The sequence below is a fragment of the Delphinapterus leucas genome, chromosome 6, assembly GCF_059928025.1.
Source record: "Delphinapterus leucas isolate spDelLeu-1000000601 "Yukka" chromosome 6, BTC_Dleu_Yukka2, whole genome shotgun sequence".
Taxonomy (NCBI): domain Eukaryota; kingdom Metazoa; phylum Chordata; class Mammalia; order Artiodactyla; family Monodontidae; genus Delphinapterus; species Delphinapterus leucas.
In genome coordinates this window covers 30,143,994-30,169,804 of record NC_143134.1, presented here as the reverse complement: position 1 = coordinate 30,169,804, position 25,811 = coordinate 30,143,994, and the positions used below count along the sequence as shown (strand labels likewise).

The window sequence follows — 25,811 nt, the reverse complement described above, 5'->3', positions numbered from 1 at the left end:
GCCTGAGTGGAAAGCAAACTCAGCAGTTATCGGATGAGTCCAAGCGGTGCAGGAGAACAGCTGGGGTCATTTAGAACCAAAAATACACATCAGATGTTCACACTTACTGTTGGAGAAGGACCACCTTGCTGAGTGCTCTGGGTTTAACTGCGTATATATTTATAGCCTTCCATGCCCTAAAAACGGCTTAAGGTGATTTCCCATAATAGATAAAATTTAACACGATAAATCAAATAAAGATTAGCAGATGGGATGGGGGAAAGAAAGTAAGGCCGTGTTATTCCCATGACCACAGCACATGGGAGCTTCCTGTCACCCTGCAGGGCGGCCCAACAGGCTGCTCTCCAAGTGTCAGACCGAGAGCTCGATCTCCCCGGAGTGGGCCCCATCTGATGAGGCACATCTCGCTCTGATGGGAAGTACAATAACTTAGTTCAACTCCTCCCCCAAGGCAAGGTGAGAGAAGTCGCAGGAGAGGACGTCTCAGGGAGACGCAGGTTGTGGTTCCCATGGGCAGAGTGGCCAGTCGCCGGAGCAGTGGCTGTCAGCATTGTACCACAGTCACCTCGTGTGGAGACCCAGTGGCTTAACTCAGATGAAAGCCGAGGTCTCTGACTGACCTCTGACTGGGGACCTGGGTCCTCCCTGCTTGGGACCCCCACCTTCCCCAGGGTGACACCAAGCTGAGACCCTCCCCCAAGGCCCTCAGGGGCTGCACAGCACGGTGTGAAATATACACGGGAAGAACAGTCCCTTGTGGGTTTCAAGGACTGTGACGTGCTCCTGGTGGGGGGGCAGGGAGCACAGGGCAGTTGCCACAAGCTCTAGAGTGGCCCACCTTCGGCAGCGGGATTCCTGTATGGCCTTAACAGTGCCTTGTCATAAGGGAGTAGGGAGTCTTCCCGGACAGAGGACACATTGAGGGGAGGGAGCTCAAGAGATTCGCCCTCTGTGAGGCCATGCCGGGTGTGTGACCAGGGGCACATTGGGAAGCTAGTTCTTCTACAGGAGATATTTCTTCTTCTGGTGTGCATCTGTCCCCTGGGCAGACTTTCACAAATACCGAATCTCTCAACTCCTCCATGTACCCTACCAGCAGGCTGACCCGGGGAAGCAGTGGCTGTCAAGGCCATGATCTATATGCCCTCAAATGCCCCCATGCTTGCCAACACTCACTTCTTTGGACACTGGGGTCTTGTGTCCCAGTACTTGTTGAATACAAGCTCAGGCAACAGGACGGAGCAAACACTTAAACAAGGCTGCCCTTTTGCCAGGGCCTGTCCTGTGGGCATCAGATATAGAAATTGTTCTATTTCCCACAACAACCATTGGGGTAGAAATTAGCAGAGCTGGGCTCCACATACAGGCCATCTCCTCCACACGGCGGGCACTGATTACTGTGAACGAGTCACCAACAGCCTCTGCCCAGAGCGCTAGGAGGGCAAGGCCATTAACAGTCACCAACAATGGCAGCTCCCGGGTAGTTTTTAAAGTGACCTATTAGTAAGAGATCAGTAATCCAATGCTGATGTGATTGCAAGCACCACAATCAATCTGAACCCCGACTCAGGAACAGCATAAAACTAAACTGACCCCAACAAAAGGACATCTGGTTTGGCTGTCAGAACCTCTAAAAGACACACCCAAACCTTGAAATAGCGGAACAGATGAGTAGGGATTGGTTGTTTCCTTATAAAAGATATATATATATATATATATATATATATAGATATATATATATAGATATAGATATATATATATATGTGTGTGTATTTTTATGAAAGGCATGGCTAAGAAGCTTTGGAAACAGGCTTTGCTAGGGCCTGATCTAACAATTACATTAGATTTCCCTAAAACCTTTCAAGAATGACCTTAGTATATAAAGTAAACCTCGGTGGTAGAGTTTAATCATAGGGTGTTTAACACTCAGCTACCACGTAGGCTTTAAAATATGCCACGTCTACAGGGCATCATTGGGCATTCCTGTCCTGGGTGCAAAGGCTTCTTTCTGATGCTGACTTGTCAAATTGTTTCCTACAAGTGGTCTCTGGCTATTACTAAAATAAGAAACATGTCACACGATAAAAATGAGGCAAACAATAGAAAGCATCATAAAGAAAAGCAAACATAGTTTTCAAAAATCTAATAAACCCAAAAGAATGTATATATATATATATATGTATAACTGAATCACTTTGCTGTACAGCAGAAATTAACACAACATTGTAAATCAACTATACTTCAATTAAGATAAATAAATTGATTTTTTCTTAAAAGTCTAATAAACTCAAAGCAATTATGGTATAACCAGAATGCAACACCAAGTTTTCTGAGTCAAAGAATGGCACTCCACTTGGCCCATTACATTGCTGTACCTTTGCTGAAATCCAAATGGAATGGGATTGGATATCTGTTCCACGGCTTTCTTCTACCACTACTATAGGTGGTCTCAAATAGTGCTGAGACCTTCATCCAAGGGCACACTGGGTGTGCTCACTGGTCCCCACCCACCTCCACTCCTGAGGAGCCCGACTTGCTCTGTGCCCCTCACAGGACCCTCAGTCATTTGCATGTGCATCTTTCTCCCTCCAAACCAGGAGGTCTTGCAAAGCAGGACAGCCCAAGTTGGCCAGCATGCTGCATGTGCACAGCCACAGTAAACACTTGATAAATACATCAGAAGAATTAAAATGACATAAAATCATCTCAGAAGTTCTAATATCTATAAAGTGAATTCAGTAGAAATGGTCGACAATTCTCTTTAAAGAAAATGCACCATACACAACACTGTAAATCAAATATACTTCAGTTTTTTGTAAGTTTAAAAAAAAAAACTGCCACCATCCACGAGAAGGTGACCAGTGTCACAGGTTCCAGTGTCCCCAGGCCCGCGGCCAAGCACTCTGCCCACCCCACACGGCACGTGCATTTTTCATGGCTGGGATGAATGAATGATTGATTAAACATTCAAACTTTTCTTTTAAATGCTCTCACTTCAAAATACCATTCTTTGCCTTGGCAATTTCCATAAACCATTTTGTACAAATATGTAGAGATGGATTATTCCCTTGGTATAGATTACTACTGTCAGTGTGCTCCCAATACGTGTGTCTTGAGTTGCTTTAGAGAGAAGGGGAACTTCAACTCTTTGAACACGAATTTCTTCAATGAGCAAGAAGAGGTTTCATTGTTGTGCTTAAAGCATAGAATTGAGGCAATGTACACTACTGAGTAGCTAATTACTACCAATAATTGCTTTCTAAAGCTCAATCTTTACTTTTTGGCTTGCTAATCCAAAGATATCCAATAGAGAGATTTGAATGAAATAAAAATGAGGCATTTTCTGATATCACTATTTAGATTAAACAATTCCACGACTGCCAAAGCAATATAAGCTCATTGCCCTCAGAAATGTAGCTATTTCACAGACCCAGTCCTAGCTTTCCGGTTCTCTTCTTCAAGATGACTTGAAATTGGCATTTTTCTAAAGGTACACGCTCTACTAGACTATGAATTTTTTAAAACCAATGGTCAAAAACAGAACTGACCCTCAAGAAGTTTAAAATCTAGTTGATGTTGGAGAATATATAAACCTGTTCAAAACCACTGACACCTTAAAATAATTGGTCAGCTTTCTAAATTACTACTCCCATTAAGATTTCTACTTCCAATTCTATGCATTTTATTCCCTATGTATACTGTTGGAAATTCTCTCTGACATCTTGATTTTCTTTTTAAAAACAAATAACACAGTTCAGTAGATTTTAAAATATCAATCTGGTCTTAGAGTTTCATTTATTAAAGAAACAAACATAAACGCTCCAGCTTAATTATAAAAAGAGCTTAGAAGTGGAGAGTGTCCTTCAGGGGGCTTGTATTAAGACACACATGTCACAAACATGGATGAACACTAAAGAGACTTGAAACAGTGGGTCCTGACTCCCTGTCGCCAGTCACCAGCACTCAAGGGGCAGAATTCCCCTCTGGAAATTTCTAGTTGTTAACCTCAGAAAGCATTCCTTTCCAAAGTAAAATCACAGGAGTCCATTTTCAAGAGGGCTTACCTGGTAATTTGTGTCCTTGTACTGAAGTCAAGTGACCTCATTGAGCGAAGAACTTCAATGCACCCCAAGTACTGCAAGGCGAGAAAATGTAAATCATGAGCACTGAGAACTGACAAGAAGAGACAATTCCTAACTACAACAAGGCCATTTTGGGAGGCATACACATTTCTTAGCCACATTTTAACTTTTTATTCATGGTGACACTTTGTTCCATTTCTATAAAAGTAATAAAAGTAATAACTCACACCCATCAGCAAATATCCTGAGTGCTGACATTTGACACTATGCTTAACTTTTCTGAAATCCATTAGTATTTTCGCTTTCTTTAGAAATACATTTTCAAAAACTTTTGTCAAGGTATAACTAGCATGCTGTAAAATGCAGAAATTTGTTTTTTTCAAGATTTTTTTTGATGTGGACCTTTTTTAAAGTCCTTATTGAATTTGTTTTATGCTTTGGTTTTTTGGCCATGAGGCATGTGGGATCTTAGCTCCCCAACCAGGGACTGAGCCCGCACCCCCTGCATTGGAAGGCGAAGTCTTAACCACTGGACTGCCAGGGAAGTCCCCAGAAATCTTAAATGTTTAATTCAATGATTGTTTAAACATGTACCTGTCATGTAACCACCACCCAAACTCCAACATTCCAGCATCACATTTCTAGTGTTTTACAAAGCTTCTAGAAGTTTATAATTTTAAAGAAAGAATGAAAACACTATAATACCAACATTTTGGCCAACATTAAACTTCATTATTTAATAAATGTATTTTGGGTTATATGAATAAACTATAGATTACCCCCAAAGGTGCTTTATTTTGGTTTACCAGAAAGACCTCTTCTGCATAATTTAACATAAATTTTCAGAATTTCAACTTACACGTCTAAATTTGTAGTTAAATTTTTTATCAGTTTTACACGTGAAAATGTATGTGTATATGTGAATATATGGCCAAAACTAAAGCTATAGACACACCACTAGAGTGGAAGAGATAGAATATTTGTGTTCCAAAGCCTTTGGGGAGTTTGACAGTACAGATGTTTTATACCAATGTCTTTAAATTTAGACTTAGCAGGAAGAGATCTCATGGTGTAGTACAGAAAAGACTGCATTTGAATTATTCAGAAAGCCTGAATTTGAGCCTGGATCTGTCATATACTCTTATATAACTTTAAACAAAACTTTAAACTTCTCTGAAATGTGACTATTACTCTAACCACTGCACAGTCACAGAGTTTTTTAAATGCTGTCACCTTCATCAGTTATGTGAGTACCATGAATGGTCACAGAGACATATGAATTAGACGACCACTAACATTGCAGAGTCATGTGATTAAAATGACAACATCTCAGAGTCATGTGAATACGAAGACTAACATCGCAGGGTTATATGACTACCTCCACCACCAAAGTCGAAGACTTATGCAACATCATCACAAAGTTACATGAATACCATGACCAACATTGCAGAATTATGTAATACTACAATGATGTCACAAGTCACATGAAAACAATGAACAACAGTGCATCATTATGTGACTGCCACCACTGCTATTATAGAGTTGTGTGGATGCCATCACCACCACAGCAGAGTTATATGCCGACCACTGTCACTAAGGTATGTGGATACCACAATACACTTTACCGAGTTATAAGATTGCCACACCCAACACTGTCACAGTTATGTGAACATCACAACATCCCAGAGATAGGTGAATACCACCACCAGCAACATTACAAATTAATGTTAACTACTTCCACCAAAGTAATTACTTCCACCAAAGTGGCAAAGTTGTGTCAGTATCTCTCAGAGATATATGACTACCATCACCACCACCATTGCAGGGTTATGCAAATTCCACATCCATGGTCACAGGCTTAGGGAAACCCCATGACCACCATTGCAGATGTGTGAATATGACGTGGCCACTGTAGATCATCTGATTACTATGCCCACTGTCACAGAGTTATTGAAGACCACTTTATAACATTGCAGAGATATGTAAATACTACCAACACCACCACAGCATAATGTGAATTCTGTAAATGCTCTCTCAGTTATGGGAATATCACTACCTCACAGTGATATGTTAATGCCAACACTACCATTGTCATAGAGCTATGTAAGTTCCATGACCAAGTCCTGGTGTTATCTGAATTACACCATCACCACCAACACAAGATATGTGAGTAGCACCACAAATGTTGCACAATTATGCCAACACCATAACGAAATAACGTCTTAGGGTTATAGGAATACCGTGATGAATTTCACAGCATCTGTGAACACAACTTCCACCAACACTGCAGGGTCATGTGAATACACGACATTTGCCACATAGTTATTTGAATACCACCTGTTGGGCTGCACCCTACAGGCCTGCAAGCCCTGCACTTGCCCAGCCTCAAGACCCAAGAAAGAGTTCGGAGTCAGTGACAGAGACATCAACAATTTAATGGATAGGGGGATCTTACAGGTCTGAAGCAAGGTCCTAGAGTGACAACCTGCCGTGTGCAGCAGAGGGCGGGCAGGACATGGCAGTAGTCTTCACTCCCAGGGTAGAGGGAGGTTACCAATTATAGGGGGAATTGACATCAGGTTGGCAATCAGTTACCAGGGAAACCAGCAGAGGAGCACATCCCTCACCACCCCTTTGATAAGCTATCACAGTGGAGATGCCCTGATCTAAAGATCAGAATGATCACTAGCTTGGACAGAGGGCAAGTATGTAGGAAGTTCAGCCATGTGAGTAGGGTGTAAGTGAAGCAAGTACTGGTCAAGCAGGGAATGCACAGAGAACAAAAAACAGCCATCTTGGGTTGCCTCATCATACACCACCTCTGCCCCCACCATGGTACTATGTGAAATGTGAACACCTGGCCAACCACAGAGCCATGGAAATAACATCAGCAACAACATCATAAAACCACATGAACGCACCTACCACAGTTGCTGATTATGTGCATGCAAACACCCCCACCATGACAGGGTTATGTGGATACCGTGACCAAAGTCACAGAGCTTTGGGAATAGACAGCCAATGATGAGGTTATGGGAAGACTACCACCAACGAAACCACTGAGTTATGTGACTACCATAACCAACACCACAGGTTGTATAAATACCATAACCAACATCCAACATCAATTGAATATCATCAGCACCACACCATTGCAGTTATGTGAATATCATGGCCACCACAGCAGAGTTATGTGAAGACCACCTGCACCCACTTCACAGAATAACCAATAACATGACCAACATTGCAGAGTTAGATGCATACTATCACATTGATCATTGCAGAGTCACATGAATACCTCCAACAACAACATTGCAGAATTATTTGAATAACACAGCCAACTCTGCAGTGTTAAATGAACGTGACCACAATCAGTGTCACAGATTCTTGTGAATACCACCTCCAACACTAACGCAAAGCCATGTGAATCCCATGACAAATGTAGCAGAGTAACATGTAGACTAACTTCTCAGAGTTATATGATTACCACCACTACCTTCACAGATATGTCAGTACCTCCACTGCTGTTACAGTTATATGAAGACCATGACCAACTTCAGGGAATTACATGATGACCACCACCACCACGTTTGCAGTGCTACGTGAACACCACCACCAACATCGCCGAGTTGAGTTACCCTTCCAAGGGGCTGTAGCAATTTGTCCTCTCAGCACCAATGTCTAAGAAAGTTTATTTCTCTATCCTTCATAACAGTGGACAGCATCAGTCTTTTGAACCTTTGCCTCTCATGGGCAAAGATTTCTTTTTTTTGTTTTGTTTTAATTTGAATCTCTTTGATATCTAATAAGATTATGTAGTTTTTTCATTTGTTTGTTGGCTATTTGCACTTCTTTTTCTGTTAATTGACTATTCATATCTTTGGCCCAATTTTCTATTAAGTTTTTTATCTTTTTCTTATAGATTAATGTGATATTAATCTCCCATTCAGTCATTTTTCTTTTGATGGCCAGTTTCTACATTTTACCTAAAAGAATTGTTACTGTAGAAATATGGTAATAATTACTGTGATCACATGTCTATCCTTTTCTGTATAGCTTTGGAATGCCCTGTCTTGCTTAAGAAGGTCTTGTGTCCCTAGATTCTTACAATATTCTCCCAAATTTTATTTTAACAATATTTATCATTTATTTATCTATACATTCACTTTAATGTTTTCATTTACCTTTTTTATCGATTTGGAATTTGTCTATACAGGCTATGACATGAATTATAATACTAGTCTCCAAATGGACTATTACTTATATCAGTACCACTGATTTAATAATTCATCCATGTTTTCCTGGATTGATGTGCCAATTTTGTGGTATATCAAATTCCTATTTCTGTATGGACTTTTACCTAAACTCTATTCTATGTCATTTGTCAATTTCTGTGTCTCTTGTACATATTTTTCCTTGAGAACTTTAAGATCATTTTGTCAGGTTCTCCTGCCCTCAAAAACTATTTGGATTACGATCAAAATTTCATATATTACCTTGAAGAGAATTACATTTATTATTAAGTTTTTGTATCCATAAACATTAGAGTTGTTTCCATTTCAGATATTATTTATCACATTTAATAAGGCTATCTAATTTTATTATATATATATATATATATATATATATATATATCCTACACTTTTTTTCTTCAGTGTATTCTGAGGCATTATTTTCTAAGTTTTGGTAACCACAGGGAATGAGAGTTTGATTTTTCCATCCCATGTCTACCTGGTTTTTACTACATAGAAAATTCAATCAATGGGCTCCAGAGATGTACAAAACTGAAGAATTGTGAAAGCCTGGACAATGGAGCCTAGAAAACCTCCCAGAACTGAAGACAACCTCCTAGCGCCAAAGAGATTAAAATACAAAAGAGAGTGTACATTTTTGGAATTTAGATGCAGAAGTCCCTGCATCAGCCTCACAGGAATTCCAGGAAAAGAAAAGAAAAAAGTAGAGGGAAAGAAATATTTAAGAACAAAGAGAGTAAAATTTATAGTGTTGTAGGGAGGCTACAAGGCTCAAGAAGAAATATGAAGAAAGATCCACTTTTTTCATATTTCAGTACAAAAGGACCAAGAGAGAAACATCCTGAAAACAGTCCACGAGCGGGAAAGAAAAAGGTTACTTACAAAGAAAGTTCTCTTTCAGCATCAAATACATGAAAACAAATAACATCAGAAGACTGAGAAGTACTAAGCCAAGAATCTTATATCCATCCAAACTACCATTCAAGTGGGAGGGCAAAGCAAAGACTCAGAAAGTTAACCACCCACAGATGCTCTCTGAAAGAATTATTCCAGGAAAATGGAAATACAAGAAACAGAAGGATGTGGGCTACGAGAAACAATGATATGAAAAGAATCAAAAAAATTTACAGGTATGCCTTATGACTTAATAATTATTGATGCATAACTCCAAATACTTTTTTTACAATGATGGGGAGCTAAAATCTCAGAAGACCTCAACAGGGCTGGTAGGGGACAGATCAAAAAGAGTGGTTGAAGAGGATGAGGGAAGCTTGCTAAAGGCAGTTGTGTTTTGTGAAAGTAGGGCCAGAACTAATTCTAGGTAGCAGTAGAAAAATGTAAGTTTACATACATGTGTAAGAAATTGTAAGCCACTCTAAAAATAAGAATGAAATGATCAACTTCCAAACTAAATAGCCCCACTAGCAAAAAGAAGGGAAAAAATTAAAACGCACAAATGAAAGGGAAAGAAAAAACATTAAACAAAACATCGGTGATAGGTCAAAACACCTCATTGGTCACAACAATCATGAATGGATCAAACCCACTAATTAAAAGTCAAAGACTTTCACACTGATTAAAAATATATGTGTGTACTGATGAACTCAGTGGCAGGGCAGGAATAAAGATGCAGATGTAGAGAATGGACTTGAGGACATGGGGTGGAAAAGGAAGCTAGGATGAAGTGAGAGAGTAGCACTGACATATATACACTACCAAATGTAAAATGGATGGCTAGCGGTAAGCTGCTGCATAGCACAGGGAGATCAGATTGATGCTTTGTGACCACTTAGAGGGGTGGAATAGGGAGGGTGGGAGGGAGGCTAAAGAGGGAGGGAATATAGGGATATATGTATACATACAGCTGATTCACTTTGTTGTACAGCAGAAACTAACACAAAACATTGTAAAGCAGTTATACTCCAATAAAGATATAAAAAGGATATATGTGTGTTAAATAAACTGACAAAGAAAATACTAAGAAGATAAAACAGATTCAAATCAGGCAACTGCTAACAAAAGAAAGCAGGGAAATAGTAACACATTTACAATCAAAAGAAACAAGAAACATGAAATAAACAAGAAATTTGCGAGATTAAGTTGGAAAAAAAACTTTAATGATGGATGAGTAAATTTTTTAAAACCTGCTTATATGGAAAGACATACCATGATTTCTGGATTGGATGATTTAATACTAAAAACATGCCAATCCTCCTCCAAATTCATCTATAATTTCACTGTGATGCCAATTAAAGTCCCAACAGGACTTTACCCCCAGAACTAGAAAAACTAATTCCAAAACTTATATCATAAAGGAGGATCCTTAAGAACACAAAGAAATTTCTGAAGAAAATAAAAATGAAAAGTAACTCGTGAAAGTTACGTGATATTGACATGGGAATAGACAAATCATGCAAGGGACTAGAATGGGGCTGAGAAGAAAAAGGTATACAGATCTGTGGGTGTCACTAAAGAAAAAATAAGCCAGTCAGCAAGTGTGGGGATTTGACTAGCTGTACATTAGGAAAAGATCTATCTAGACAGCCCTGCCCACAGCTGTTGTGTATGGTGTATAAGGTGTGTGTTATGTATGAAAGTCATGCCCTCTCTAAAATGCTCACCTAACTCCAAGCACAAAAGTAATCACAAAATGATTAAAGAGCTAAAGCTAAGAAATAAAATTATTGAAACATTACAAGAAATAGAAAATTATATTTCTGTCAAAAGACCTAAAACTCAAAGGCCATAAGTGAGCTCATGAAAATTAATCATTTTTGAAGAAAAAGACAAATGATATAAACAATATGAAAAGGCAAGTGAAAGACTGAGAAAAATCCAAAACAAACACAAAAAATTTAAGCAAGCCCATCAACTTAATAGACAAAATGGGCAAAGGATACAAACAGAAGATTCGCAGAGGAAGAAAGACATTGGCCAACATGCATCTGTAAAGACGCGTGCCCAGATGGATGGATCAGAGAAATTAAAATAATACCAGAAAGAGATACAATTTTTCACCCAGCAGAATAGTGAGTTGGGTGAGGAGGCAAGAAAATGGGCCCTGTCACACATTCTTGTAACAAGTGTAATTTGGTGAAAACTTTTTGGAAGACTATTTGGAAGTATCCATGGATATGGAAAATGTGCTTGCCTTTTACCCAGTAATGTTATTTGTAGGTCTCTATTCATGCATAAGTGCATGAAATTGTACATGCAAAATATTCATTACTTCATTGCCTCTAAAGAGTGAAAATTTGAATCCCCTCCTCAAATGTTGATCAATAAATGTATAGTTAAACATTTAGGGCACATCCAAACTGTGGTTCCAAAAGCAGCCATTTTTTTAATGATTTAAGCTTAGTCTCAAAAAAACACTGTTACTTCCTCCACATTTTACTGGTTAAAGCAAGTCACAGTGTCAGCCCAGATTCAAGGAGAGGGGACCACTTAAGGGTGTGAACAAAAGGATGCTTGGTTCACTAGGTCCACTTTTGAAGACATAAAGGCATAGAGAAGAGACAAAGATGGCGCAGATACTGCTGGGGAGAGCAGTGGGAAGGAGGAATGATTAGGAAGGAGTATTATCCCTGAATACTTCTACATTATTTAGACATTTTATAACAAAAACATGTTCATTTATTAATCATACAATTACAAAATGAGGAAAAAATAAAAATATTTTCCACCAAAAGAAAAAGACCATACTTAATAAAATTGGACCTCCAAGCTATGATGTAGAATTGATCACAAAGTGATTAAGGTCATCTGGTATCTCAAATTACAAGGGATCTGGAACAGCCCTCCTGAATCTTCTGGAGAGCTACCTTGTTCTGATAATGCAATGGAAAGTGAAGTGGTTAGTGAAACCAGCCACACCTCTCAGGTAGGCTATTCCTATCATGGGCGTCTTTGAATTCCATCCCCAAGCCTCAGCAATTGGTCAAGGATGGGTGTGTGATCCCAGGCAGGCCAAGTCACAGACCTTGGAGTTTTGGTGGAATTGCCTGGACTGTCTACTGTCTAGGAGTCACAAGCTCCAACGCAGCTTCTGAGAGCTGCACTGTTAACAGTAACTGTTCCTCAGTCCCCATACCTTTCTGGCCAGAGGAGTTTAGAAGAATTTATGAATAATTAGCCCTGGTGATTTCTAGCTTCAGTGCCTATTAGAGGCCCCTTTCAAATTTCATTTGGAATTATGGTAAACCCAGGCTTGAATTTTCAAGCATGGCCCATAAATGGGGATGTTGTCCATCTAGACCTGAAGAAAAGTCTATTATATCTTCAATATTTTGTTAGCCTACTGAGTAATTTGCCTTTTAGGCTTCTGGTACTGAGCAAAGAAACATCTCTTAAATGACTGTAAAATGCTTAAGTAATAATTAAATCATAGCTATTAATAATATAAGCATTTGTTTACTAACAACAGGTAACAAGACCCTACATCATTCATGCCACAATTAATAAACACTTATCTGCACCTGTTAGGATGCTCAGGTAGAGAGAATTTGAACAGGTATTGTGCCTTTGAAGACATTACAGTTTCTGGTCATCCTTTGACAGCTACACCATGGGGAAGCAAAAGAAATGTGCCAGAGCCAGGATGAAAGACAAATTGTTAGGAAATTGAAGGAGAGACCACGAAGCACTGTCCATGTGAACTGTTAATCTGAGGCAGTGACTCTCTATGTGTGGTCCCCTGTCCAGTAGCAGCATCTGGGAACTTGTTAGAAATGCAAGTCCCTAACTTACTGCAAGCTCTCTATGGATTTTGATGTCCACTTAGGTCTGAGATTTATCTGTATAAAGACTGATCTAACTTTCTGAACTTTCTTTATCTGATCAGTGTTGTATGCAGGCTATGTAAGTTCAAATCTTGGTTTTTCCATTTAATAGTTGAAGGCTTAGTTTTTTGAAATAAATCTCCCAGAGTCTTGTTTTCCTTAAACAAGAATGGTGATGTCAATATCTATGTCCTGAATTTGCCATGAGTATAAAACTCACCTGTAAAGTATTTCACATAACTCCTGGCATACATGTGGCTCAAGATACCAGTAATATTATTTGTACACTTGAGGCCAGGTTCCTAGGGGTACCTTTATACATGAGGCTGAGGGCTCAGCTACAGTTCATACTTAGCTAAAAATGGCATATGTTTCAGTGTGTTTTATTTTTTTCAAACTCCAGCTAACCTTGAGGTTCCCAGGACTTTGTGGCTTTTGGCTCCTGTTTTCTGCAATAAGCCTTGGACACAGCCCCCAGGTAGGGCCTCAGAACATCCCAAATCTTAGGAAACTGATGGCATAACATTGGTAAATGGACTTTGTGAAAACCCACGTTCACAATATTAAAATAAAGTATTTGCAATTGTGTCTGAAGGATTTCTCCAGGCAACAGAGGAATATGGGGAAACAGCACTATTATTAGCAATAATAACTTAAGAGCTCAGAATAAAATCAGCTTTCTGGATGAGAAACATTAAAACCAAAAACATCTAGGGTTCGAGACAGAGTTCCTATAACAGAAATAAGTGTCACTGATAGAATAAACTGAGCCAGCTTGTTCAAGAATTCAAAGACATTTTTTTAAAAAGGAATTCAAAGAAATAATGGGGTGTGTAGGCAAGAATCCAGAGCCCTCAGAAAAAGAACTGCAACTTACAAAGATCCTGAAAGAAAACTCGATTCAGTCGGGGCAGGAGGAAAATAAGGGAAAATGTTGTGCCTTCAATACATAAGAAAAGAGCGATAACCGCCGATAGCACTAAGACAAAAGCCATTATTTTGTAAAAGAGGGTCTTGATAAAGACGTTTCTTGGCAACTGTGTGCCTGAGCCAGCTACAAATGAACGGAAAGGGCAGGAAGCCAAAAATGAGTTGGGAAAGATTAGTCACAGGTCTGTCACCCTCCACTGATTCTGATGGCTCTCTCCTCACCCGGAGAGCCAGGAGCTGCCATCTCAGAGGTCTACAGAGACCTGGAGACCCAGAGCCTCGGCCGTGAGTGTCTAAGGACAAGGGGGACATCAGAATTGTCCTAGCAGGCGTGTTTTTCCTTGCCCTACCAGGAGTTTTAGGGAGTGAAGGGGTCTGGGGGATGGGGACACATTTTGGAGACCGAATTGCAAAACTTCCCCATGGGATGCAGGAATTTAAGGACCGAGGGACCGGGTCCTAGAATAACAGAAAACTGGACTCGCAGGAGGGCTGAGAGGCCAGGGAAGGTTTGTAGTGCTCACTGAAACCTGCCACCCTGAACCGACAACTCCCAGGCCCCGAAATTTATCCCACTCTTGCATGTTGCTTGGGCCCTCTGAAACCTGAGGGGCAGAGCCTCTTGCACGGTTAGAGTGTAGTGTGCTTCACAAACTGGCAAGCAATATTCAGATTACAAATACGCTCCTCACTCTTCGGGGAGAGGGAGATACCACTGTGCCCACCCTCAGGGCATTGAGAAACACCCAGACTTTCAAAGCTGTGCCCACCCTTCTTGGGCCTTCAGGGGGAGCTGGGGTTGTTTCCTGAGCCCTAGTGCTTGTTCTTCAGGACCATGGGCAGATCTGAATTTTCACCGTGAGGATCCATCTGCAAAGGACGGTATTTAAAGAAAGATAAAGTGTAGCTTGAAATTCCATGAACCTGAGTAATAGAAGGGTAAACCATAAAAAAAAAGTCTGGAAATGTTAAAAAAAAAGCAGGGCCATATTGTCTTTTTTTTTTTAACAATAATAATCTAGATAAATGCCTTCTTTTTCCTCATATTTTCTCTGCCTAATCAAACACACATCCACATTTCTCTTTCTGTGTGTGTGTGTGTGTGTGTGTGTGCTTATATTGATAAAGGATATGACACGATACACACCTGGCATGCCACAGGGAGTATGCTGAGGGAGAGAAGTGGCCTCGTACTTTGATGTTATATCATTAAGGATGGTTGGATTTTCATGTGTGTGTGTGTGTGTGTGTGTGTGTGTGTGTGTGTGTGTAACAAATACAAAAAGAGTAGATGCATTAACCTTATAATAAAAATATTTTTAATCTGTACAACCACACAGAAAATAATTTTTCTATACATATAAAGAGGCTCTGTTCGTTTGCTCCAGAAACATCATTGCTGAAATTATAAGGAATGTGTCTTAATGATCCTCACTCCTAAAAAAGCTTCATACACAAAGATGCTTTATCAACTATTATTTACTACAAGAACAACAAAGACACAAACTAAACCGTCCTCAGGAGATGAGGGCCAGTGTGGTGAAGCTATTGGATTGACTATGTCATCATCACATATTTATGAAGACTGTATAAATACTGAGAAAAGAATGCAACATAGTCAATTTTTAAAGACTATATAGTATGATAATAACCAGGTCTTTCAAAAGCTACATATAAAAAATGGAAGTAATTATACCAAAATGTTAATCATTAAGAGCAAACATTTATTAAGCACTCACTATGCGCCACACATGGTGCTGACCATTTTGAGTGGTGATCCTTGCAATAGCCCCACACAACAGGTGCTATCACTAGCTCCATTGTACAATGTGGAAACGGAGGCAGAGTATGAAGAGGGAATTTCCAGGACATATCCAGGTGACCACCAAACATGTGAAGATATATTCAACTTCATTGGCACTCAAAGCTATGCAGTTTAAACCGCAACAAGAAATTGAAAATTGGCAAAAATTGCAAAGTTTAATGACATTAGTGTTAGTGGAAATGAGATGAAACAGTGCTCATTTACTGTTGGTGGGACCATAATCGGTACAAGCATTTCAGAGAATGCCTCAAAAATTTAGATGTGCACTCTTCTCTTTTGATACAAAACTTCTCTTGTGGAAAATTACTCGAGGGAGATTCTCACACATTTTAAGAGTGGACATGTGCAAAGATTTTTACTGTGTGATTGTATTAGAAAGAAATTAAATCATGGTTGATCCAAGAAGTAATTTTTTTAATGGATCTGTTTTTGAAAAATTCCCAAGGCAAGTAAAATAATAATAATAGTAAAAACTTCGGGAAAGTATGAAACCATTTATGTTAAAACCAAAAAAGGAAAACCCACAAAACTACATATTCCTAGTAGCATGTATGTCTGCATAGATGCATGTATATGCACAGACAAAAAGATCTGCAAGAACAGGCAGCAAACTGGTAACTGCAGTGATCACTGGGAAGGAATCTTATACCTGACTGTTGTGAAGAGGGACTTTTGCTTTTTCACTCTATGTGACATAATTTTTTTCAGCAAGAATGTACCCATGTATTACTTATGCAATTACAAATAATTACATAACTAAAGGGCAAATGAAATCATGCTTAGAGTAATGGTTCTCAAAACTGAGCATACGTTAGAAGCACCTGGGCTTCTTGAGCCCAGAGTGCTAGGCCCTCCCCATCACAGAGTTTTTGACTCAGTAGGTCTGCAGGGGGTCTGATGCTGATATCTGGTCAGAGGCCACATTTGGAAAACCAGTCCTTAGAAAGGTGAAATGCTGATCTTACAGGGTCACAGAAGAGCCAAGATTTGAGCCCAGATCATGTCATATCGGACCCAAACTCTTGATCTCAATCACCTGCTGCCTAGGGATAACTTTATGTTGTGGGATTAAAGGGGATTTGTTTTTTGACCATTTTTTAAAATATATATTTTAAATATACTTATTGGGTCTTTAAATATAATATCAACTCATCCTGAAAATCCATAAACTATACTTTCTATATTTTCCAAAGTTCATAAGTATTCATTGCTTTGGTAATTTTTAAAAAATTATATAACAAGCTCCCTTTGTCTCCGTGAAGCATCTGACAGAGACAGGGACTTTCTGGTGTGAACCTGAGCTGAGCTCCAAACAGGACTCAGCTCTCTGGGGTGGGAGACAAGCTCTCACTCCATTTATGATGGGCATGCAAAGCTGGCAACACATATCCTTTCCCTAACAGTAGGGCATCACCCCAAAATACAAATAGGCTTAACTAAGCCAAGGAAATTAAGAAGGAAGTGCATTCATATTATGAATGAGAAATTTCTTTCTGTTTAAAAATTGATAAAAGTTCTGGATGATGTTAGCTGCCTGCATGCACACTGCAGCCTCCCCCTTCCACTCAAATCCCCAGTACTGGCAGACCTATAAAGAGTAGGTGAATCCCTAATTACAATGGAAAGCAGAAGAAGGGGCATATCAGTGGACCAAACACTGTGTGCACAGCAGAGGACTGACACAGGAAAAATGATGAGCACAGACAGCATCAAGAGGATGTTGCCAAGAGAATGCCTCGTTCAGGCTTCATCCTGGTTCTTGAGCTAACTGCTTACAGGGGGACTATGATTACAATGACTGACTTAGAGTAATCAAGACCACACCTAGAGATGGGCACAGTTCCTGAAATCCATTGCTGCTACATATGTGGAAAGAACAAATGGAGACTGAGGAACCGACCACACTAAACACCAACAGTATAAAAGTACAAAGACTGGGGATGAGTAAAAGAAATTTTAAAAGACATTGAAGATAGATTCAGACATTTCAACACCCATCAATATAAGATGCAGGCATCAGAATACAGAGAAGTAATAGAGAAGACTTAATTTCTCCTTTGAAATGTTCCAACAAGTGCTAAGCAAGATTAAAAGAACAGGGAGTTCCCTGGTGGTCCAGTGGTTAGGACTCTACGCTTCCACTGCAGGGGACATGTTCGATCCCTGGGCGGGGAACTAAGATCCCGCAAGCCACACAGTGCAGCCCACCACACACAAAAAAAAGACTAAAAGAACAAATGAACAAAAACTCCCAAGTCTTGGTGTAATGTCAGAACAAAGATAAAGAAGAAATTCTAGAAAGTTTGGGAGTTGGAGATGAACATTCAATTACTTAAAAAAGAATTAGACACAAAAATGTGAAGGTAGTTAATGCCTTCTGAACTGTGCACTTAAAATGGTAAATTTTCTGTTTGTATATTTTAACACAGTTTAAAATACATACATACATGAATACATAGATAAAAGAATGAGCAGATGGACAGTAGACCTCTCATCCACCACTTCAGATACAAAAAGACAATGGAGCAACATCTTCAAAATTCTGAAGGAAGATAATTTTTTTTTTTTTTTTTTTTTTTTTTGCGGTACGCGGGCCTCTCACTGTTGTGGCCTCTCCCGTTGCGGAGCACAGGCTCCGGACGCGCAGGCTCAGCGGCCATGGCTCACGGGCCCAGCCACTCCGCGGCATGTGGGATCTTCCCGGACCGGGCACGAACCCGTGTCCCCTGCATCGGCAGGCGGACTCTCAACCACTGCGCCATCAGGGAAGCCCAGGAAGATAATTTTTGAACCTAGAATTCAACACCCAGCTAAACTACACTGTGGAGGGGGACAGGTAGAGAACATTCTGAGATGCACATAGATTCAGAAAGTTTACTGCACAGAAACTCTCTTGAAAGGATTACTTGAGGTTGTACTCAGCAAGAATTAAGATAAATCCTAGAAAAAGAAATGGGAACTAGGATGCAATATTTAATAATCAATGAAATTAACTGTTAAGTCTAAACATCTTATGGCTGCATCTTAATATAATAATAATCTGTTCTATGTAATAATCTGTTCTAAAGTTCTATGTAGACATGGAAGGTAGAAGGAGCATAGCAGAGGGAGGATGGCAATGAAGAGAAATGAAAGGTGGTGAGGCTCTTGTCTCCTTTGGACTAGAATACTGACTAACATCAGATACTAAAGCTAGTTTAAACTATGCATTACATTTTAAGGTAACTTCAAGGGGAAAATACACAATTGAAAGGTGATCGGTTTCATTAGTCATCAGGTAACTGCTCATTGAACCACAATGCACACACTACACACCCACTCTAGTGGTAAAGTGGAAAATATAATATCAAGAGTGCGGGGGGATGTGGAGCAACAGGAACTCTTTCACTGCTGGCAGGAGTGTAAATTAGGGCAAACACTTGGGAAAACTGTTTGGCATTTTCTTCTGAAACTGAATATGTGCATACCCTGTGATCCAGCAATTCCACTCCAAGAGAAATAAATCCATCTGCCACCAAAAGAAATGTACGAAAATATTCATAGTAACACTATTCATAATAGTCCCAAACTGAAGGAAAACCAAATATCCATCAATGGCATAATGAATAAATAAATAGTAATATATTCACAAAATATGGTGATTGATGGTACAGCAATGAAAATTGAAAGAACCTCAACTATATGCAACAGCTTATCTCTGTAATTGACAAAGAAGACTCTTCAACCACGTCATTCATTCTCTAAATATTGGCAGAGCCCCCACTCTGTGTCAGAACTAGTCTAAGCAGATGGTAGGACACCAGCGAACAGGATAGGTGAGGTCGTGCACTGACTGAGGGTCCATTCTAGTCAGGAAAGTAGGTAATAAATATAAATAAATAATCGTTCTATCCTTCACCTGCCTTTTGGGCTTCATGCACTAACTCCACACCCATACTCCTAACCAAACCGAATTTTTCATCACCGCCTTCTCCACCCCACCTTCTCACACCTCCTGTGTCCATATATGCAATGAACTGCTTCCTGCAATCCCTTCTTTCCTTCCCTCCCTTCCACTTCCCCTTCTCAGATCCCTTCCAATCCTTAACGATCCACATCAAATATCAGACACCCAGAAAATGCCCCTCCCCCCTCAAGTAATAACATCCCTTATTGTATGAGAGCGCTATTTGTGTTCTGCTGCCATGGACCTCTTTGCCTTTTTGCATGATGCCTTTTCACCATTTTATCACGGCACAGGCTTTGCACAGAGAATGTAACAAAGTTACGCTGCCAAAATTAAAAATGAAGAAAATTTAAACCTTTAGGGCTCTTTGTCATTGTCATGCCATCCCTCCCTATCAATTCCCTCACATCCCAGGATGCCTCCAAAATGTCGAGTTAGTGCCCTGCATCATTGTCTCCTAACCTAGTGCAGGCTCCAGCACCCATTTACACATTTTGTCACCCAGAAGAAGCTGCAGGATTGTGTCTTTATTCCTCTTTGCATTCCTAATAACTCACCTGGAATGGGTACAAAATAAATGTTTGGTGGATGTATTCACTAAAGGCTAACGAAGTTAAAGATGCTTTCAACATCCCTCCAGTAATCAGAACTAGAAAGCTTATAACACTTCATTTGATAATGCAGAAATCTCATGAATCATAATTTTTTCATTAACTTTTCATTTCACTTATTAGCACCAATTTACAGTGGTTTGTGATATGTAATGTACTTGAATATTCCCTGATTGTGTTTCCCTGAAATTATTCTGGAATTTAGATATTTGACTGTTAAATAAGCCTTTTCACTTAGCTATATTAATCCAAGTGGGTGTCTGAGACTGTGTATTTTAAGTTAAAGAACAATACGAGAAAACAAGGTGGGGGATGGGAATGCTGATCCTAGCAAAGGAAGAGAGGAGTGAAAAGCACAATAAATATTTGTGACAATATTCTGTAATTCTTTCAAAATAAAAAGTTTTTTAAAAAGTTCAGGAATGGAAAAAAGAAGACTATAATAGTATTGCTATAAATTTCAACATTTTCTCCAGTTTACCTAGGTGTCAATTTTTCCCCATCTAGAGCAGTATCCTGGAAATGGATACAGGTAACATTCAATTGGGATTACAGGTGCATTTCCTAAAAGGCCAGCTAATTGATAGTTTTCCAATTGAATCACATACTTAGTTTCCCAATGACTAATTACAATTTTTAAATGAATATATATTCTATGAGTTAGCCACCTAATCTCTAAGTCTGTATGTTAACTGGCATGTGTTCTTTTAAGCCGAGTATGCCATAATTACACAATTCAACATGTATTTAATGCTTCTATGTGCCAAGCGCTACAATATAAAAATGAACAAGAAAAACCACTGACCTTAAATTTCACTCCTCTGTCTTCCGTTCTTTTAAAAGCATAAGAAGACAGTTCTAAGAAAGGCACATGTCACTTTTGCTGGCTGGCGAATGACAAAGCCTTGTGAAGCTTTGCATATTTCTGCATTCAGCTAGATAGACAAGAGTGGACTTTGGATTCATACTGCCCTAGGTTACAGACCCACCTCGTGGTTGTGTGAACTGCAGCAAACCACTGAGCCTTTTTGAGTCTCTTTTTCCTCATCTGTAAAATGGGATTATTGTGAGAAATACACGAGACAGCATGGATTTTAAACAAATGGCATTAATTAAGCCAGGCACAATGAGTGAAAGCTACCTATACTATATTCAGAACACTGATTAGTCATCCACAACACACTCCTGTGATAAGTATTTCAATTGGCTTTTCATAAAACTTGTACCGATTTATACATCTGCTCATGGTGTGTGAGAGCACCTTTCCCCTCCCTCTTTGCCAACTCTGCAGGATGTGATTTATTTTCATTTTACTATTTACCTGAAAATCATAATTTTTACAATGAACTTCATTGCCTCGGAAATGGGATTTTATTTACATTTTAATGCCTAGTCTCTTTCACCTAATCTAAGGAAATAATGAGGGGCCCATCAGAAAAGGCATGGCCCCTCCACACCCCCCTCCTGAGACCTTTCACGCTGTGCCCTGTTATCTAAAACACTTTCCTCCTTTCTTCCCTAGATGACTGCTCTGACATTCAGACTTCACATGCTTGATGAAGTCAAGTCCCCTCTTCCCTCTGGCTCATTTTATTTAACATACCCACATTTTTAGCAATTCTGTTTGATTGAGATATAATTCATCTGCTATAAAAAGTCATCCTTTTAACATGTACAATTGTCATTTTTAGTATATTCACAATATTGTACAATCTTCCCCACTATTTAACTCCAGAACATTTTTGTCACCCCCAAAATAAACCTGGGTAGAGACTCATTAGCAGTCTCCACCCTCTCTCTACCCTAGCTCCTGGCAACCACTAATCTACTTTTTATTTCTACAGAATTGCCAATTCTGGACATTCTATATAAATGGAATTATAAATATGTGCCCTTTTGTGTTTGGTTTCTTTCACTTAGCATGTTTTCAAGTCTCATCCATGTTACAGCATGTGTTGGTATTTCATTCCTTTTCCTGGGTGAATACTATTCCATTGTATCCATTCAGCAGCTGATGGACATGTGGGTTATTTCCACTTTGGGGCTATTATAAAAAAAGCTGCCATGAACATTCATGTAAGTTTTCATGTGAACATATGCTTTCAGTTCTCTTGGGTGTATACATAGGAGTGGAATTCCTGGGTCATGTGGTAACTCTATGTTTAACATTCTGAAGAACCACTAAAACTTTTTCCAAAGCAGGTATAGCATTTTACATTCCCATCAGCAACATATGAGTTCCAATTCCTCCACATCTTCACCAACAGCACTCGATATTGTTTGTCTTTTTTATTTCAGCTATCTTAGTGGGTGTGAAGTGGTATCTTATTGTGGTTTTGATTTGCATTTCCCTAATGACTAAAGATGTTGAGCATCTTTTCATGTGATTACTGGCCATCTGTATGTCTTTTTTGGAGAAATGTCTGTTCAAATCCTTTGCTCATTTTTTAAATTGGGTTATTTTTGTCTTTAATGTTGAATTATAATAATTCCTTATATATTCTGGATGTCAGTCCCTTATCAGACATATGATTTGCAAATATTTTCTCCCATTCTTTGGTTGTCTTTTCACTTTCTTGACAGTGTCCTTTGAAGCACAAAAATTTTCATTTTAATGAAGTTCAATTTATCTATTTTTCTTCTGTTGTTTATGCTTTTGGTATCATAGCTGAAAAATGATTGCTTAATCCATGATCACAAAGATCTACCCCTATGTGTTTTCTATGAGTTTCGTGGTTTTAGTTCTTAAAGTCTTTGATCCAGCATGAGTTTATTTTTATATATGATGTGGGAAGGGGTCCAACTTCATTCTTTTGCATGTGGATATCTAGTTGTCTTAGCACCATCTGCTGAAAAGACAATTCCCCATTGAACAGTGTTGGAACCTATGTAAAAAGTAAATTGACCATAAATGTATGGATTTATTTCTGGACTCTCAATTCTATTCCATTGATCTATATAGCTATACTTAGGCCAGTATCATATTGTCTTGAAATCAGAAAATGTGAGTCCTCTAACTTTTTTCTTCTTTATCAAGATTATTTTGGCTCTTCTGGGCATGGCTGCATTTTTAAATTATTTGATTAGTTTTTAAATTGTCTTTATTTGATTAACTTGTTTATTTCATTTGTTTCTGACTTCCTAACCAGAATGTAAGCTCTATGAGGCAAAAGACCACAACTGGTTTTTTTTATCCCCATTTTGTACCCTCTGCAACTGTACGGGGCCTGAGTATAAACTCAGTGCGATTTACTGAGTACATGAATGAATGATTGGATACACAAGCTTTTATAGTGATAAATATTGGAAATAGCCTAAATATTAAAAAATAAGAAAGTGTTTAAGTAAGTTATAATGCTTTAATGGGATAGAATATTATGCAATCATTAAAAACCATGTCTTCTAGGGAATTCCCTGGCCATCCAGCAGTTAGGACTACCTTTCACTGCCAAGGGCCTAGGTTCAATCCCTGGTTGGGGAACTAAGGTCCCACAAACCACACGGCGCAGCCAAAAAAAAAAAAAAAATGTCTTCTAATAATATTGAATAATTTGGAGAATCATTGAACCTGATCTCAATTTTTCATAAGTAAAAATAAAGGCTAAAAATCATCATGGAAATCTTAACAGCAGTTACTATGAAAAATTGTGATTACAGGTAAGTTTAATTTTCTTTATTCTTTTCTCTAGTTTCTACTTTTTCTGCAATTAGCATGTATTGCTTTCATAAGAGAAAGCTAAACATTATTAACTAGAAGTATCCATATTTAGTAGGGTTGTGTACAGACTTTTGGATTTGCAATAATGGTCAGTGAATCTCTTTTTAGGATTTTGTTGTTAGTGGCACCAACCCCTAGTGACTTGAATGGCTTCAGGTTCTATGGAGAACTGGCACATGTGATGAACTGTTCTCCAGGAAATCTGAATTAAATATGTGGGGCATAAAGTACACTATAAACGAGCTCCTGCCTGAGTCTCATCTCTGACTTGGTGAATCATCACTCAGCAACCTGTGAGAACCCAAAGGCCCAGGGCAGGCTGTGAACTTCACCTCTTTCATCCAAATCCCCATTGGGTGACCCCAATGGTGAGCACATGTAAGGGCTACTATACCCACTATCAAATAGAGTTCAAATGTCATCAACTTATGGAATCTGTGGCAACTGTTTTCTTGTTTGTTTGTTTTTTAAATTTTATTATTTGGCTGTGTAGGGTGTTAGCTGCGCCACTTGGGATCTTCATTGCAGCATTCGGGATCTTTCGTCACGGTGCACAGGCTCTTCATTGTGGCATGCGGGCTTCTCTAGTTGCCGCGCATGGGCTCTAGAGAGTTGAGCTCAGTAGTTACAGTGCGTGGGCTTAGTTGCCCCATGGCATGTGGGATCTTAGTTCCCTGACCAGGGATCAAATTCGCATCCCCTGTATTGGAAGGCGGATTCTTAACCACTGGAGCACCAGGGAAGTTCCTGTGTGGGGACTTTAAATTCAAGCAAAATTCTGTTCCAGAAATTTTAGGTTTGAAAAATCCTTTAGAGCTACTGAAGTTAGCTGTGGTCCAACTATCTTAGCAAGTCGATCACAAACTCTTGTGTTCAAGAGCAACTTCTCGACAAATAACAAATGTTGGAGACAGTGTGGAGAAAAGGGGATCCTCCTACACTGTTGATGGGAATGTAAAATGGTGCAGCCACTGTGGAAAACAGTATGGAGGTTCCTTTAAAAACTAAAAATAGAGTTGCCATATAATCTAGCAATCCCACTCATGGCATATATACAGAGAAAACTGTTAATTCAAAAAGACACATGCACCCCAATGTTCATAGCAGCACTATTTATAAACCAAGACATGGAAGTAACCTAAATGTCTGTCGACAGATGAATGGGTAAAGAAGAGGTGGTAAATATATATCTATATATAGATATAATGGAAATTTACTCAGCCATAAAAAAGAATGAAACAATGTCATTTGCAGCAACATGGATGGACCTAGAGATTATATACTAAGTGAAGTAAATTGGAACGAAAAGGACAAATACTGTATGATATCATTTACATGTGGAATCTAAAATATGACACAAATGAACTTACTTATAAAACAGAAACAGACAGACATAGAAAACAAACTTATGGTTATTAAAGGGGAAAGGGAGTGGTGGAGGGAAAAATTAGGAGTTTGGGATTAGCAGATATCAACTTTTATATACAAAATAGATAAACAACAAAGTCCTATTGGATAGCACAAGGAACTATATTCAGTATCCTGTAATAAACCATACTGGAAAATAATATACGATATATATATGCATATGTTCATACATATATATATGTATATGTTCATATATATATATATATCACTTTGCTGTACACCAGAAACTAACATTTA

At 39.0% G+C, this 25,811-nt stretch overlaps 1 protein-coding gene across 1 annotated transcript in view; it reads right to left on the bottom strand.

Moving 5' to 3' along the window:
* The window catches only part of SHC3 (SHC adaptor protein 3), a 140,958-nt gene that overhangs the window by 93,464 nt on the left and 21,683 nt on the right, over nucleotides 1–25,811 (bottom strand). Inside the window, exon 2 of the mRNA XM_089912927.1 lies at nucleotides 4,065–4,135. Coding sequence (XP_089769053.1) covers nucleotides 4,065–4,135 — 71 coding nt within the window. The remainder of the gene's footprint in view (nucleotides 1–4,064; nucleotides 4,136–25,811) is intronic.